Source organism: Apium graveolens, chromosome 1 (assembly GCF_009905375.1).
Source record: "Apium graveolens cultivar Ventura chromosome 1, ASM990537v1, whole genome shotgun sequence".
Lineage (NCBI taxonomy): Eukaryota > Viridiplantae > Streptophyta > Magnoliopsida > Apiales > Apiaceae > Apium > Apium graveolens.
The window spans coordinates 60,134,616-60,150,500 of record NC_133647.1 but is presented as its reverse complement, the minus strand read 5'-3'; the positions used below and the strand labels follow the sequence as shown (position 1 = coordinate 60,150,500).

Below are 15,885 nucleotides of genomic sequence, written 5' to 3'. Positions count from 1 at the left end.
TTCCAGTATAAGTACTGATCAACAGTTAAGTACTGATTTGTCCTGTTAAGTAAGATCTGAAATCTAAACATAAATTATATTAGCCATGACATTATCAAATATATCTAACACACTGCATCACTTGAAATTTCAACAATTGTTACAAGTGTAAATGACTTAGTAGTTATTCAATCACTATTAGGATTGAGGGAAGGGAGTGAACAGAGTGAGAGGCTGAGTTTCTCTCAAGAAAAAGGAGAGAAAAAGAGTGAACAAAAGCAAGTTATTTCTTCCAGCATGGCAAAAGAAAGTGAGAAGAGTCCCACCTTAGATAGGGAAGGTGAGGGTTTGAGGGTGGAAAGCCAAGGGGAGCCCTTGATGCAAAAACAGAGAGAAAATGAAAGAAAAGCAGATACGGATGAATGGGAAATGCCCATTGTTAGTGTGTTAATGGATGTCAATGAGGCTGAAAAGGGACATCTAATTCAGCAAGAACAAGCTATTTTAGATTCTGTTAATTATGATGCTGAGACATTTACTCACCGTAATCTAGCTTATCAAGTTCTTGCTGGGAAGGGGAATGAGGCTGCTGAGCATATTCTGAATTTGGTGCACACAATCTATGCTAAGGGCCAAAGATGTAATTAATTCCATGCTCTCTACAGCTGGTGATGATTTTGAGTATCCATCTGGAGGTTCTGAAGACTCTTTTGGTGATGATGGTGAGGATGATAAAGAGAAGGCATGGACATAGGGGGAGATGTAGATATTCCAAACCACACTTTTCAAGGTAATTCATGACACCCAAAGTGTGATTCAAGCAACCAAAAGTATCAGCACCAAAAGTCTACTCAAAGCTCATCTGGAATCTCTACAATTGCACATGATTTAAGCTCTACAACATAGTCAAGATGTGATTGATATAAAGACAGATATTGCACAAGTCAAGAAGGACATCAATGAAAAGATAAAATCTGCCCTTCCTGATACTACAATGAGAGACATTAACAGGAAACTCAGGAAGGACTCTGACTTAAGTAGCAAGGTTGATTCTTTGGATACTAGGATAAAAGCCCTAGAAGGTTCAATCACTAAGATCCAAATCAACCAAGTTCACAAGGCACTTCTTCTTCAAAACTTGGTGGCTGCACAAACTCAAACCCTGCTCAACTTGATGCTAACAAAAAAAGGGAGAAAGATGCACTTGTCCCAGTCAGTAAAGGGGAGAAAGATGCACGTACCCAAGGAAGTGAGTGGGAGAAGGATGTGCATATTCAAGTTAGTAAAGTGATTGTCCCAGCAATTACCTTCTCCAAGCCACCAGTTTTGGATAGCATTGACTTGATCAAGATAGCAGCAGCTGACTAGAGCTGAAAGAAAAATAGAAGAAGCTTGATGAGAACATTGAGAAGAATTTTGGTCCAGTTGAGAAACAAAACAAAGCTGTGAAACATTTCTCATATTTCTCTCAATTGAGATCAATGTCAATCAATGAAATGAGTTTAGGGAATATGGAAAGGGGTCAACCCTCAACAAGAAGATCTCCACAGGCCAATGTGATTTTTTAGCCAAAGAGAAATTATCCAAAGAATTCAAGCAAATATCCATTGGACCTAGTCTATGAAACTCCCAAGCCTGATGAAAAGAAGTTGCTTGGTAGATCTATTTCTCATCTCAAAGATCCCAGAGACTCGGTCTTGAAGAAGAGAATAGCTAAAATCTAAAGGAATGCTAAATTGGTCTGTGTCATGGCTGGACATCCACAGTTTGCAGAAGCTAAGAAAGAAGAAAAGGTGAGGCTCAAACAACAGCAAAGTCAAGCTGCCTTAGATGCCAAGAACCAAGCTAAGAAGCCTGCAACTACAAAATCTGAAATGCCTACTGTGATAGCTAAGTCTCTGAATAAAGAAAAATAAGAAGAACCAAAGCATACAAAGAAACCAAGACTGAAATTCAGACCAAAGAGGAAGCTGGATTTTGATGATGACAAGGAAGAATACATACCATGTCACGCCCCGACTTAACAATATATATTATACAACTTATTACAATAGTTAACAAAGGGAAATAAATACATCTGAATCCAACATCTTACAGTTTAGGGTTGGGAACAGCCCAACACTATTAACTATTACAACCTGATTTTTAATATCGAGTCCTCACACAAAACGATCACTTATTCTACCTGAGCTCGAACATACGAATCGGCATCACAAGTCTTACGCGCTGTCTGCTTGAATCTAACCATATCTGCTAGCTGTAATATCAGGGTAAAAGCAAGTAGTGAGCCAAATGCTCAACAAGCACTATACAATACAATACTTAAAACAAAATAAAAGAATAACAATGTGAAGGAAGAGCTAATAAGAAAAAGAGATAAACTTTTGGGTGATGGCATCATTTACTTGTAGCAAAATAATTCAAAACCATTTCTTTATCAAAAACCATTTTCTGACGCTACGGATTACAACCGGTGAACAACCGCGAAGTAATCCCGAACCTCGCTGGGTTCTAGAACATTAATGGGATCCCTAGGCAACTTTTAAGCCTACAAATTAAGAGCGGAAAGGACTTACGTCTCAGTCCAGATCCACTATTTAAAGAAAATATTTGTGCCCCTTTGGGACTGGAAAACCAAATTTTAAACTCTTTATTTTTAAAAACTGATGTCAATTGACAGTTAATTTGTTAAACAGTGACCATCTTTATCAAGGGTTCTAGATCAATTTTGAAGTACTGGGAATAGGTCCACTAAATTTCAAGACCATGATCCACTAAACTATACTTTATCAAGGGAATTGCAAGGTTTCTATTTACTAGGATTTTGACAATGAGATTTAGCAAGGTTATCGGATAGTATGAAGGAAAAAAGTCAAACTAGGTTCAAGGTAATGGTTCCAGATAAGACATAAGTATTAAAATATAAAGAAAGTGAGCATCAGTTCAAGGTATAACAGAGTATCATGCTTTAGGGTAAAGATAAGGTTATCAAGAAATCATGAACAAACGTTAAGGAATAACTGACTTTTAGGTATCAAGATAAGGTTACTGAGTATAACTTGTACATGGTTCAACATCACAATTACTTTGGTATACTAGCATGGTATAACTTTTGATTTACTTGCATAGCAATCTTCAAGTAAAGTTAAACTACATGCAATAAACACTTGAGGGTTCATGGCATTTTCATATAATACGAAGTTAGATTTGAAACCACTTGGTTCATGTATATCAAGGTGAATTAGAATACTCGCATCATATTTAAGAACTGGTTATCGCACACTTACAGTGTAAAAAAAAGGTAGGTTGAATCGCTTGCCTTGAGAAAGGCTTGACTTGACTGGCAGGTAGGAGCAACTGGAAGCTTTACTCGACTTTAATGGCAAGTTTACCCTCATCTCGAGATCCTACACAAATAAGAATAACCTCATTATAATATATTCTCACTAACTCAACCTATTTGTAAATCGAAATTATACACAATAGCTCTTAGGCCTTTATACACACATAGTTACAATCACCTTATAATCATAATAGTACACATAGCCACATATGCTCACATACCATATTTAAGTACAAAATAATATAGCACACACTATATTTCATCACTAAGCTTGGATGATCTCACTCCACTTACTTAAGTCACTTGGTCGCTAAACTAGACAAAACTCCAAATTTTGACCTCCTAACTCGAAGTGCCTTTACTAAACCATCAAATTCCTATTGACCATGACTTGGGCCTTTCACTCTACTGACTTTAATCTATCTTTCAACTATGGTGGTCAACCAAATATTCACACATAAGTGCTCTAAAACTATGTGATAGGTGAATGTGCTCATTATAGTGATTTCAGGATGACATCTATGGTTTCTTGGGTGCATTTGACACTCTTAGTCTTCAAGTTTACCTCTAAAACTTCTACACTAGAATCTTCTGATCATAAGTCAACTCCCAAAATTGGTGTGGCTCAAGGGCCTAGCTTGGGTCTCCCTAGGCCTAAGCTTAAAGTCCATGTTTCCCCTGTTTTCTGGACAGAAAAGGGTCCTGATTTGAATTAACTTGTGAGACATGATTCTAACTCAAATCCTATGAACTATGGCTGGAAAAACTCCCCTGACACTCCCTCTAACTAAGGCCAAAAAGGTCCTAATGAGGGCCTACCTATGACATTGTCAAAACTTCCCATTTCTAAGTTGTAGCAAAATTGTCCCCTGCTGGACAGATTTTGTGTTTTCACTCGTGCACCTAACCAAACGACCTACAAACCTCTAACAAACACCTAAAACCTAATGTATACTCCTAGTGCTAACTTTTGGTGACTTGGGCCTCAAAGTGCATGACAATGACAAGGTGAAATGTCACTCTAAACCTCATGGTACCAAACTGAAATTCTGCAGAATCTAATGCTCCCCTTTCCACCATGATTCTCACTTGACAAACCCAACCAAACATCAATCAAAACCCAAACCTAACCTCAACCAAGAAAATATACTGAACTACTACTCCCACACTCAATATTGGCTTAGTGGAGATCGTCCTTACCTAAGGTGCAATATAGAAAAACAAGAGTTAACATAATACACTAATTACAAGTCATCAAGTTTTCGAAAATAACAACTTAAATCTTCCATATATATTCGAATTAAAATCTCATATCAAGGAGAACAATCAAAATCAATATCTTAAATCAACTGAAATTAAAGCCTATTAACAATTATCAATCTAAGTGATCAAGAACTTTCGAAAAGCATGAGTTGAATCTATGCATGCATGCCTTCGAATTTACAAGTCAAAACAATATGATTTCCATAATAAATTTTATCATAAAATCAACATGCAAGCCTAGAATTAACCATATCTATATGATCACTTAACATGCAAAGGGTTTTATCAAGTTTTTACTTCCAAAACCAAGCTATCATCACATAAACTTTCAAAATCAACAAGGCCACAAAGAAACATCATTGAGAACCATTCATTCAACTCCCTTATGGTCATAGCCGAATGAAATGGAAGGGAAATGACCATTAAAAACAAGAGCTTCACTCTCATGACTTGGCATTTTACCATTCCTTGTAGTTCCCTCAATAATAAAACCTTAAATCCATGAGAATCAAGATTGTATTTTGAGTTCTAGTTAAAACTATGACATGCAAGATCAACACATAAACTTTTCACTCTAAACCCTTTGGATTATATTTGAACAATATATAGGGAGTAAGATTACTAGAATATATGATGGATGTTTGACTAAAAAAAATGAAGAAAAAGGAGGGGGTATGGCTTCGGCCAAGAGAGGCCGAGAGGGAGGAGCCGAGAGAGAGAGGGAGGAGAGAGTAAGGTGAGGGTGGAGTGTGGAGTGAAAAATGAAATGATCATGACAACTTGTGCTTGTTTTATGGTTTTGATTTGACTAAATGTGAGTGGAATTAGTAATTGACAAAAGTAACCCTCTAGCAAGAATTGGGTCATTTTGCATGCAAGGACAAAGAAGTAATTTGGCTAGTAAAATGAGAGTTAGTGGGGTTGGAATTATCTTTTTATCCCTTTAAGTTGAATGAGAGGGTATTTGCATACAAGGGTATCCATGTAATTTGCTAATTACTAAACAACTAATTTTCAAGGATTTATTTTTATAAAATAAAATAAAAACTCAAAAATTATAAAAATTGTACCATAAATAACTTGGATTTTTAGAAATTTTATGAGATCAATTTTGTGATTTGTAAATGAAATAATTTTAAAAGATAATTTTCCCATAGTAAAGAATATTCTCTATAAATCTAGAATAAGAGCAATTAATAAAACTCTTGCTTTGAAAAATTCATTTTTTTAAATAAAGCAATTTATAATGCAGCAAATTCCATTCACACAAATGTACAATCAATAAATATATTTATAATCGACTCTAAGGTTATACAGAGTTCCCAAATAATATTACACAAAATGCCGGTCGTAACATACCAACCCAATCTACCACTTCAAGTCAACCAGCCTTACCCACAATGGAACATGCTGAGTTCAAGATTTATTCTTACACAAACTTCCATGGCAAACCCATAATTCACAACGATGAACCTATAGACTGGTAAATCCTGTCACTCCCTAATCTAAACATCCCAATCCAAACCAGAACAAAGTCAAGAGCAATAAAAAAGGCCAAGCCTGTCAAACTTCAATCCAGAGCCTTACCCAAACCCAAACCAACTGTCAACAAGGGAGATCAACTCTTCATCCGTGACATCAAGGAATTTTAAGATCCAAATCTCTATCTGGATGAGCTAGAAGAAGTAAGAGTTATTGATGCTCACAAGCATCTTCCAGAGAGATTGGTCTTCAGGTATATGTGTGGAAAAGAGCTAACTTGGCCTCTTCACAGAATTCTGAATGTTCCCAGTGTTCTTGAATAACTTCACCGGAAAGTTCATATTTTTGGCCGGATTTTTGATCCGTTAAACCTGGATACATACAACTTACATCAGTAAATAGATTGTGTTATGGGGATTCTGTTGGTGGTTGATGTTTTAACAAAGGAGCCTCGTAACGCCTTGACCGGAGTTTGGTCGACGACGGTGGCGTAAAGTTCGGCCGGATTTTCCGGTGAATATAGCATCTTTTTGAATGTTTTAACACCGTTTTTGGACTCAGGACAAACAGACGATTCGATCTGCACCTTTTGGTGCAGATCTAGGCAGTTTAGGGGTTGTCGCCGGCGAGCTCGATGGTGGCGGCCGTGGCTGCCGGTGGCGGAGATGGAAGGTGATGGTGAAACTTCAGTTTCATCACCCACCTTTCACACAAATTACAATTCAGTCCCTCCTATTTAAAAACATTTCAAAAATAATATTCTGTTATTTTAAAAATCAGAAAAATGTTTATTTACTTATTCTAAATTTAGAATTTTTTTATTATTTATTTAAAAATAAATCTGATTTATTTTATTAATTAATTTTAATTAGTTTTTAATTATAATTAATATAATAAATTATTAATTGATTTTAATTAATTTAATAATCAGATTTAAATATTCTTTTGGGATTTAAAAATTCCGAAAAATAATTTCGAGCTTTAAGATATTATTTTAATTTATTTTCAAGGCTCGATAATTATTATAAAATTATATTAAAGTCAGATTCGGGTGTTCAAACCCTATTATTTTATTATTAAATAATTCAGAGACCTATTTTAACTCCGAAAAATATTTAAAAATTCGTAATAAATACCTGGAAAATTATTTCGACCCCGAAGCTTCTTTGAAAAATTATTTTGATCGAATATTTTACGTGCTATGTGCTACGTGCTATCTGATTGATGTGTTATATGCCTATGTGGTTACTGTTTGACTGTTTTAGTCATAACTTTCAATCGGTAAATCAGATTTGGGTAAAAATGAAGGGTAGGTAAAAGTTTATGACGTCTATATGATGATTAGAATGTTATGAGATTGAGTATTGATAGATACTTATGATGCCTAGCAGAGTAAACGAGGCATAGAAAAAGAAAGCCAGTGATCCGTAAATAAAATTAAAGCGTAGAAAGAGAAGGCAAGTGATTAATGAATATAAGTAAGGCATAGTATAAGAAGGAAAGTGATGGAAAAGTAAAACTTTTAGATGAGTACAAGTAAAGTTGGAAATCATCTGTAATAAGGCAAGTACTTCTGAATCTTTCTTCGAGGTATATTGCAAATATTCCTGAACTTCTCATAACATGTTGCTAGTATTCAAAATAAATCTTGTTTTATATTCAACCTTGAACCCTGAGCATATCATTGAACTTCAGCTGTAAGCTTTATTTCTTGTAAACCACCAACGGTTGATTTCCCAGATATTAAACCATACAAATACAATACTACTACAGAAATATATACACACTATAAACCAAGTATTTCAACACAATTTCGTAATCATACATAAACTTATACACACTGGAATACCTTATCACATCAAAGATCAATACTTTAATACTCGATAATTTATTTAATTATTTATTTATTAAGATTTATAAAATATTAATTTTGTGTTAAAATATGTTTATATTACACTTCTGAAAGTGTCTAGAATTTTGTATTGGAGTTGTAATCAAATTCTTGGTGATAGTGATAAGCCAAAATTTGTTTAAAAGATATATTTATATTCTATTTCTAAATGGATAGGACTTATCTAAAAAGTCCTATAAATATAAGATTACTATTTTATTTCCGAGTGTACAGCGAATTGGCAAGGGATATCAGGTATGTATCAAATGAGTTGCGTAGTCTATTATGTACACTACTTACACTAGTTAAATATGCATGCCACACTTTGAATTTTGTTATGCAGTGGCAAGGGCTAGCAACTCCTGAGTAGAGGTATTGCCTAGTGTTTACTCTAGTTTGTATTATAAGTAAAAGGTAAGTATAATTGAGTTATACCATTGATATTACTATCTTGATCATTAATTGATTATCTTATATTTATTTTGAGATATTGATTATATAATTTATGTGTATATTTTCAGCGGTGCATCTCTAGGTCCGCATATGCTATTTTGGAGTTTAAATATCCAGTCATATAATTGTAAGTTCTTAATATATATTTTGTGTAATTTATCCTATCAATGTGTTTATTCAGTTTATTAATGTGTATGATTCTATTATTTGAATTGACGTACTAATTTTGGATGATTATGTGTGCATTAGTAATTTATTATAAGTATGTGTTTATAATTATTTTACTTGAATGCAACACGTGACTGGTTATTATAATGTTAATGATTTTACAACTCTTAGATTTTGAGAGTAAAATTTTATAGTTATTTCTATCATTTTTTTTATATAATACCACGCGATTATTTTCTTTATAAAAAAACAACAACCTTTTGTACTTATGTTGCTATTTTCTCTTAAAGTAGTATAGCCCCCCTGATGTGGTTGCTTATGTTCAAGTTAACTACAGTTATTTAGTTTATTTATTATGCATGCATGATTCAGTATTGTAATCAAATATCTTGCTTAATATGATATTACAGAGAGAATGATCAAGTGGCCTTTAGTCATTTGATCACATGTTTTATTAACTTATTTGATAAAATATTTGGTTTTGTGTTGCCGAGTTCATTTATAAATGACTAGATTATTTTTGATTTGTTTTTATTATAATTTTTATTAGTATTGATTATGATAGTAATTATTAATATTAATAGATTAGTGTATCCAATTAGATATATTCGGGCTATCGCTTCTTTCCGTTTATTTCACTTGTTAGTTATTTGAGTGAACTAATATAGTGGTTGTGCTAGTTGTTTATTAATTTTAATTAGTTAGCTAATATTTAATTACTATGACAATTTATTAGTTATTAATAGTAAACAAACCTTATTAATTTCGAACTTCACATACTTGAGCTTGTTGTATTACTATTTGTACTATCAATTATAGACCTGCAGTGACCGTTCTGCTAGTCCGCTCAGGCTCTTTAGTCAAATCATTATTTTATTAGTATCGTTGGGAGCTTCAAGCGGCTTCATTGATAACATATTATTATATGTGTATAATTCTGAAATAAGTATTGACTGCTATATATTTATATATGTACGTCCTAATTAGTGCTAATACTTCGTTACTAAATTTCGTTTTCTAGATTTAAATAGAGGCTATTCAGCACCCCTGATTCCAGATATTTTAAAGTTAACTCAATATTTATATCAGGTACGAATTCCCTATTTTTCTCTTATTTTGAAATAATAAAATATTCCTTAATTTATTGTTGGTCCATTTTATAAAAATTGTGAGCTTATTATACTCAATGTGTACCTATTTGTACGCATTCTCATTTTCATTTCAGTTTCCCTATTATTGGAATTATTGTTGCTTTGACTTGTTCATATTGTTATTTCGCATTTTTTGTGCGACATTGTTTTACTTTGTTTCGTTTCGTACAACGAGTCGAGCAACCTTTGTAACCTTATTGTTGGGCTCTTAGATCGGTCTTTGTGGGTTAATCACGGACAATGTTCACATGGAGTTCGGAGTCAAGGTGAACTAGGCACCAACTCGTATCGGTGGGTGAGTATACGAGCGCGTCTCTGGGGTATAAGATGTGATTAGATCATGATCGCTATTATATTGTTGGGGTGTATTTTACATTCCTTATTTCTTCTTCTGGATTACCGAAGAAGGAACCATTGTCATATACTTCGCTGGTGATTGGAGTTTAGGAAGTATAGTTTTGTGTAAGAGGCCCATATTTGTACCCACCTTATTTGCTATTCAGCCTTACTTTATGATTTATTGTTAGCCCAATTGTCTTAAATTATATTATGTTGATTCGATAAATATTGATACATTGTTTCAAATCTATATTCTTGACCTTTTTGTCATTTTTATTTTTAATCTCTGTGTTGGTAAGACACAATCTATTCGTATTTATACATCATAAATTGTTTAGATTGTATTCGTACTGAGCATTTGGTTCACTCTTTATTTTTTCCTTTCCGAAGGTAATTAGGGGTAAAGCGGGAAGAGTGATGAGTGACGCCTAGTATTTAGTTGAGATTCAACTTAGTGGACTTAATAAATTCGAGAACATCTTTTAGTGGATTTTACATCCTTTATCTATTATTATTTGAGGATTAAACCATGGATTTTTATTCAATTTTGTTACATTATTGCCGTTTAATATAATTCAATCTTGTTATATCATGTAGTCTTATTGTTATAAAATAGGGTGTTACAGTGTTGGTATCCGAGCTACGATTATAGATTTTGTAGACTGTCTTTTAGGCATTGACCTGTGAGTTTTGGGTTGACTTCGCATGGGTAAAAAAAATCTTGATTCTTTATTTGAATATCGTATTACTTCTGTGTGTTATTTTTTCACTTATAGAAAAGTTTTACAGGATGGCGCGAGGCAGTGCAAGTCAGAATAATACTGGAAATGGCCATCATCAAATTGTGATAGATCGAGCTACTTTTATGGACATGGTGCAGGAAGTTGCAGCCCGACAACAACAGAATTCTCGTGGTAATAATAATGGGCAGAATCAGGAAGGTCAGACTATGTTCGATCGATTCATGAAGCAAAGGCCTAATTTTTTTAAGGAAGCTAAGACCCCGATGGATGCTGAAGCGTGGATTGATCACATGGAAAAAATATTTCGGGTTTTAAATTGTTCTGAGCAGGAAAAGGCCCGATTTGCTATATACCGTCTTGAGGGGGATGCTAGCATTTGGTGGAAGTCAGTGGTGGCTTCTCACACAGCTGGATATGAGAATACTGTCACTTGGGATGTGTTCAAGGCACAGTTTGATCAGCGTTACTTTCCTGTCAGTATTCGTGAGGAGTATGCTCGAGAATATCAGAGTATAGCTCAAAAAGAAGATGAGTCTGTGGCGGACTTTCAGGTCAGATTTCAGAGATTGGCTGGGTATGCTCGATCTGTTGCTGGTACTGAGGAGGATAAGATCATGAAATTTAAGTGGGCCTTGAAGACTTCTATTCGTAACCATATCATAGCTGATCGCTACACTACGATGGATAGTTTAGTGGACAGTGCCAGAGACCAAGAACTTCATCAGACTGATTTTCATAAACAGCGAGACATGCAGAATCAGAAAAGAAAGAGAGATGATGATTCCTCTAAGTTTCAGAAAAATGGTGGATCTGCCGGCAAATTTAAACCGAATGAACAGAGGTACAACACTCGCAGTTTTCAACAGAGAAATGGAAGTCAAGGTAATCAGCAGAACAAGTCAGGGACTCAAGCTGGAAATCATAATAGAGGAAAATCTTGTGAGCACTGCGGGAAGATGCACAGTGGTGTTTTTTATTGGATTACTAGATCCTGCTTCAACTGCGGCGAGAAGGGCCATACTATTCGAGATTGCAAGCAGCCACTGAAGAAGTCTGGGGACCAGAACGATCAGAATGGGAGAAATAATCAGAAAACTGGTGGACGTGTCTTTTCTATTACCGCAAAGGATGCTGTAAATACCCCAGGTACCATTACAGGAACACTTTTGATTGGCAATAGGAATGCTACGGTCTTATTTGACACTAGTGCTACACACTCATTTGTCTCTACATCTTATGTTAAATATTTATGCATTGCCCCTACTACACTTTCATTAGAATTTTCTATTGGTAACCCTATTGGGGTAAATACATATGTGAACTCTCTGTACCATGATTGTGTAGTCATAGTTGATGATAGGAAGTTATTTGTGGATCTTTTACCTATTCCAATGCAAGATTTTGATGTCATCTTGGGGATGGATTGGTTAGAGCGGCATAAGGTCACTATTGATTGTCAAAGGAAGAAAATAATTTTTGGTGATCCAAATTCACCCGAGTTCGAGTTCCAGGGTTCTACACCTAGTGGTTTGGGGAAATTTATTTCGGCCATCAAGGCCAAGAGGATGCTTACACATGGATGTGAAGGATATTTAGCTCATGTGATTCAATCTTCTATGGAATCTCCTGAACTTGTGGATGTCAATGTAGTTTGTGAGTTTCCAGATGTGTTTCCAGAGGACTTGGATGGACTACCACCACAAAGAGAGGTGGAATTTTCTATTGACCTGCTTCCCAGTGCGCAACCGATTTCAAAGGCTCCGTATCGCATGGCTCCATTGGAATTGCAAGAGTTAAAGGAACAACTGCAGGAACTTCTTGAGAAAGGTTTCATCAGGCCTAGTGTTTCACCTTGGGGTGCACATGTCTTGTTTGTGAAGAAGAAGGATGGTTCTATGAGGCTCTGTATTGATTATCGGGAGTTGAACAGAATCACGGTGAAGAATAAGTATCCATTGCCGAGGATCGATGACTTATTTGATCAGTTGCAAGTAGCAAAATATTTTTCAAAGATTGATCTGCGTTCTGGCTACCATCAGTTGAGAGTGAAGGAAAGTGATATCCCAAGGACTACATTTATGACTCATTATGGGCACTACGAGTTTCTTGTCATGTCGTTTGAGTTGACAAATGCACCAACAGTTTTCATGGACTTAATGAACAGGGTATTCAAAGATTTTCTCGACAAGTTTGTGATTGTATTCATTGATGATATTTTGGTGTATTCAAAGTCTAAAGAAGAGCATGAGGAACATCTACGAGTTGTATTGGAGATATTGAGGAAAAACAAGTTGTTTGCAAAGTACAATAAGTGTGAATTTTAGCTTGATCAAGTTGCCTTTTTGGGACATATTGTTCAACATATGGAATTAAAGTGAATCCAACTAAGGTTGAGGCTATTACCGATTGGCCAAGACCTAGCACTGTGACTGAGGTGAGGAGTTTCTTGGGACTTGCTGGTTATTATCATCGCTTTGTTGAGGGTTTCTCGACTATTGCCATGCCATTGACACAATTGACTCGTAAAAGTAACAAGTTCATATGGACCGAGGAATGTGAGGCTAACTTTCTAGAGTTGAAGAAGAGACTTGTGATATCTCCAGTGTTGACACTAACATCTGGAATGGGTGGTTATGTGATTTATAGTGATGCTTCAAAGAAGGGACTTGGATGTGTACTGATGCAGCATGGAAAGGTGATTGCATATGCTTCGAGGCAATTAAAGCCTTACGAGGTGAACTATCCGACACATGACTTGGAGCTTTCCGCTGTTATATTTGCATTGAAGATATGGCGACATTACTTGTATGGTGATAAGTGTGAGATCTTTACTGACCATAAGAGCTTGAAGTTCATCTTTACACAGAAGGAGCTTAACATGAGACATAGGCGATGGATTGAACTTTTGAAAGACTACGACATGAGAATTCAGTATCACCCTGGAAAAGCTAACAAGGTTGTAGACGCACTGAGTAGGAAGAATTCTGGAAATTTGGCAGCATTTATGACACATCAACGACCTCTTCAGCATGAGATTGAAAGGTCTGGCTTGGAGTTTTATCATGAAGGTGCGGATGGTATGTTAGCTAGTATGCATGTCGAGCCTAGTCTTATCTCTAGGATAAAGGCAGCTCAAGATGGTGATGGAGACATATGGTATCTTATACAGAGAATGGAATCAGGAAAGCACCTAGAAATTCGCGTTGACGAACATGGTATAATTTGGAAGGGTAGCCGATTGTGTGTGCCTGATAATAAGCAACTTAAGGAGCAATTATTGGAGGAAGCCCATCGATCTCCATTCTCAATTCATCCAGGTGAGACGAAGATGTATCATGATGTGAAGGAACACTTTTGGTGGAGTGGTATGAAGCGTGACATAGTTGAGTTCGTTTCAAAATGTTTGACTTGTCAATAGGTGAAGATTGAACATCAGAGACCAAGTGAATTATTACAACCATTGGAATTGCCTACATGGAAATGGGAGAATATTTGCATGGATTTTGTTATTGGGTTGTCGAAAACTTTGAGGAAGAATGATGCGATATGGGTGATTGTGGATAGGCTTACTAAATCTGCTCACTTTTTACCGATTCGTGGGAACATGTCTTTGGAGAATTTAGCACTAGCATAAAGGAATGAGATTGTTAGACTTCATGGTATTTTAGTTTCTATTATTTCTGATAGAGATCCGAGATTTACTTCAAAATTTTGGAAGGGATTTCAAAAATCATGGGGCACCACATTGAATTATAGTACATCATTTCATCCGCAGTCTGACGGACAGTCAGAGCGGACGATTCAGGCTTTGGAGGATATGTTACGAGCTTGTGCACTAGAATGGTTTGGAAATTGGGATGAGTATTTACCATTGGTTGAATTTGCGTACAACAATAGTTGGCAGGCGAGCATTGGTATGGCTCCTTTTGAAGCATTATATGGATGCAGGTGCAGAACACCGACTGGTTGGAATGAAGTAGGAGAAAAGCTTTTAGAAGGTCCTAACTTAGTTCAGGTAACTACTGACAAAGTATCATTTGCTCTGGAGAAACTTAGGCAAGCTCGATCTAGACAAAAGAGTTTTGCGGATAAGAGTAGACGAGAGTATGAGTTTAAAGTTGGAGATAAGGTCTTTCTAAAGGTATCTCCGACAAAGGGCATTCAGCGTTTTGGTCAGAAAGGTAAATTGAGTCCGAGATATATTCGTCCATTTGAGATTCTCGAGAAGGTTGGAGTAGTAGCATATAGAGTTGCATTACCACCTCAGTTGTCGTGAGTGCACACCGTATTTCATACGTCAGTTTTGAGAAAGTATGTTTATCATCCACATCATATTGTTCAGTATCATTTAGATACATTTGACGAGGATCTATCTTGTGAGGAGCAAGCTGAAGCTATATTGGCAACAGAGGAAAGAGTTATGCGTAAAAAGACTATTCCTTTTGTGAAAGTTCTTTGAAAAAATCACGATATTCGAGAAGCTACTTGGCAAATGGAGGATTCTGTTCGCTCAAAATATTCGTACCTCTTCGAATCAGGTGCGTTATTTAAATTTCGAGGATGAAATTCTTTTAAGGGGGAAATTTTAATACTCGATATTTTATTTAATTATTTATTTATTAAGATTTATAAAATATTAATTTTGTGTTAAAATATGTTTATATTACACTTCTAAAAGTGTCTAGAATTTTGTATTGGAGTTGTAATCAAATTCTTGGTGATAGTGATTAGCCAAAATTTGTTTAAAAGATATATTTATATTCTATTTCTAAATGGATAGGACTTATCTAAAAAGTCCTATAAATATAAGATTACTATTTTATTTCCGAGTGTACAGCGAATAGGCAAGGGATATCAGGTATGTATCAAATCAGTTGCGTAGTCTATTATGTACACTACTTACACTTGTTAAATATTCATGCCACACTTTGAATTTTGTTATGCAGTGGCAAGGGCTAGCAACTCCTGAGTAGAGGTATTGCCTAGTGTTTACTCTAGTTTGTATTATAAGTAAAAGGTAAGTATAATTGAGTTATACCATTGATATTACTATCTTGATCATTAATTGATTAT

General features: G+C 35.4%; 1 protein-coding gene across 1 annotated transcript in view; it reads left to right on the top strand.

Annotated features, from left to right (window-relative positions):
• The first annotated feature begins 408 nt into the window (after positions 1–408).
• Positions 409–15,885, top strand: part of LOC141672725 (uncharacterized) — a 37,825-nt gene continuing 22,348 nt past the window's right edge. The window contains exons 1-8 of the mRNA XM_074479407.1: positions 409–588; positions 6,629–6,739; positions 10,667–10,752; positions 10,859–13,125; positions 13,188–14,152; positions 14,231–14,418; positions 14,500–15,040; positions 15,155–15,236. Coding sequence (XP_074335508.1) covers positions 409–588; positions 6,629–6,739; positions 10,667–10,752; positions 10,859–13,125; positions 13,188–14,152; positions 14,231–14,418; positions 14,500–15,040; positions 15,155–15,236 — 4,420 coding nt within the window. The remainder of the gene's footprint in view (positions 589–6,628; positions 6,740–10,666; positions 10,753–10,858; positions 13,126–13,187; positions 14,153–14,230; positions 14,419–14,499; positions 15,041–15,154; positions 15,237–15,885) is intronic.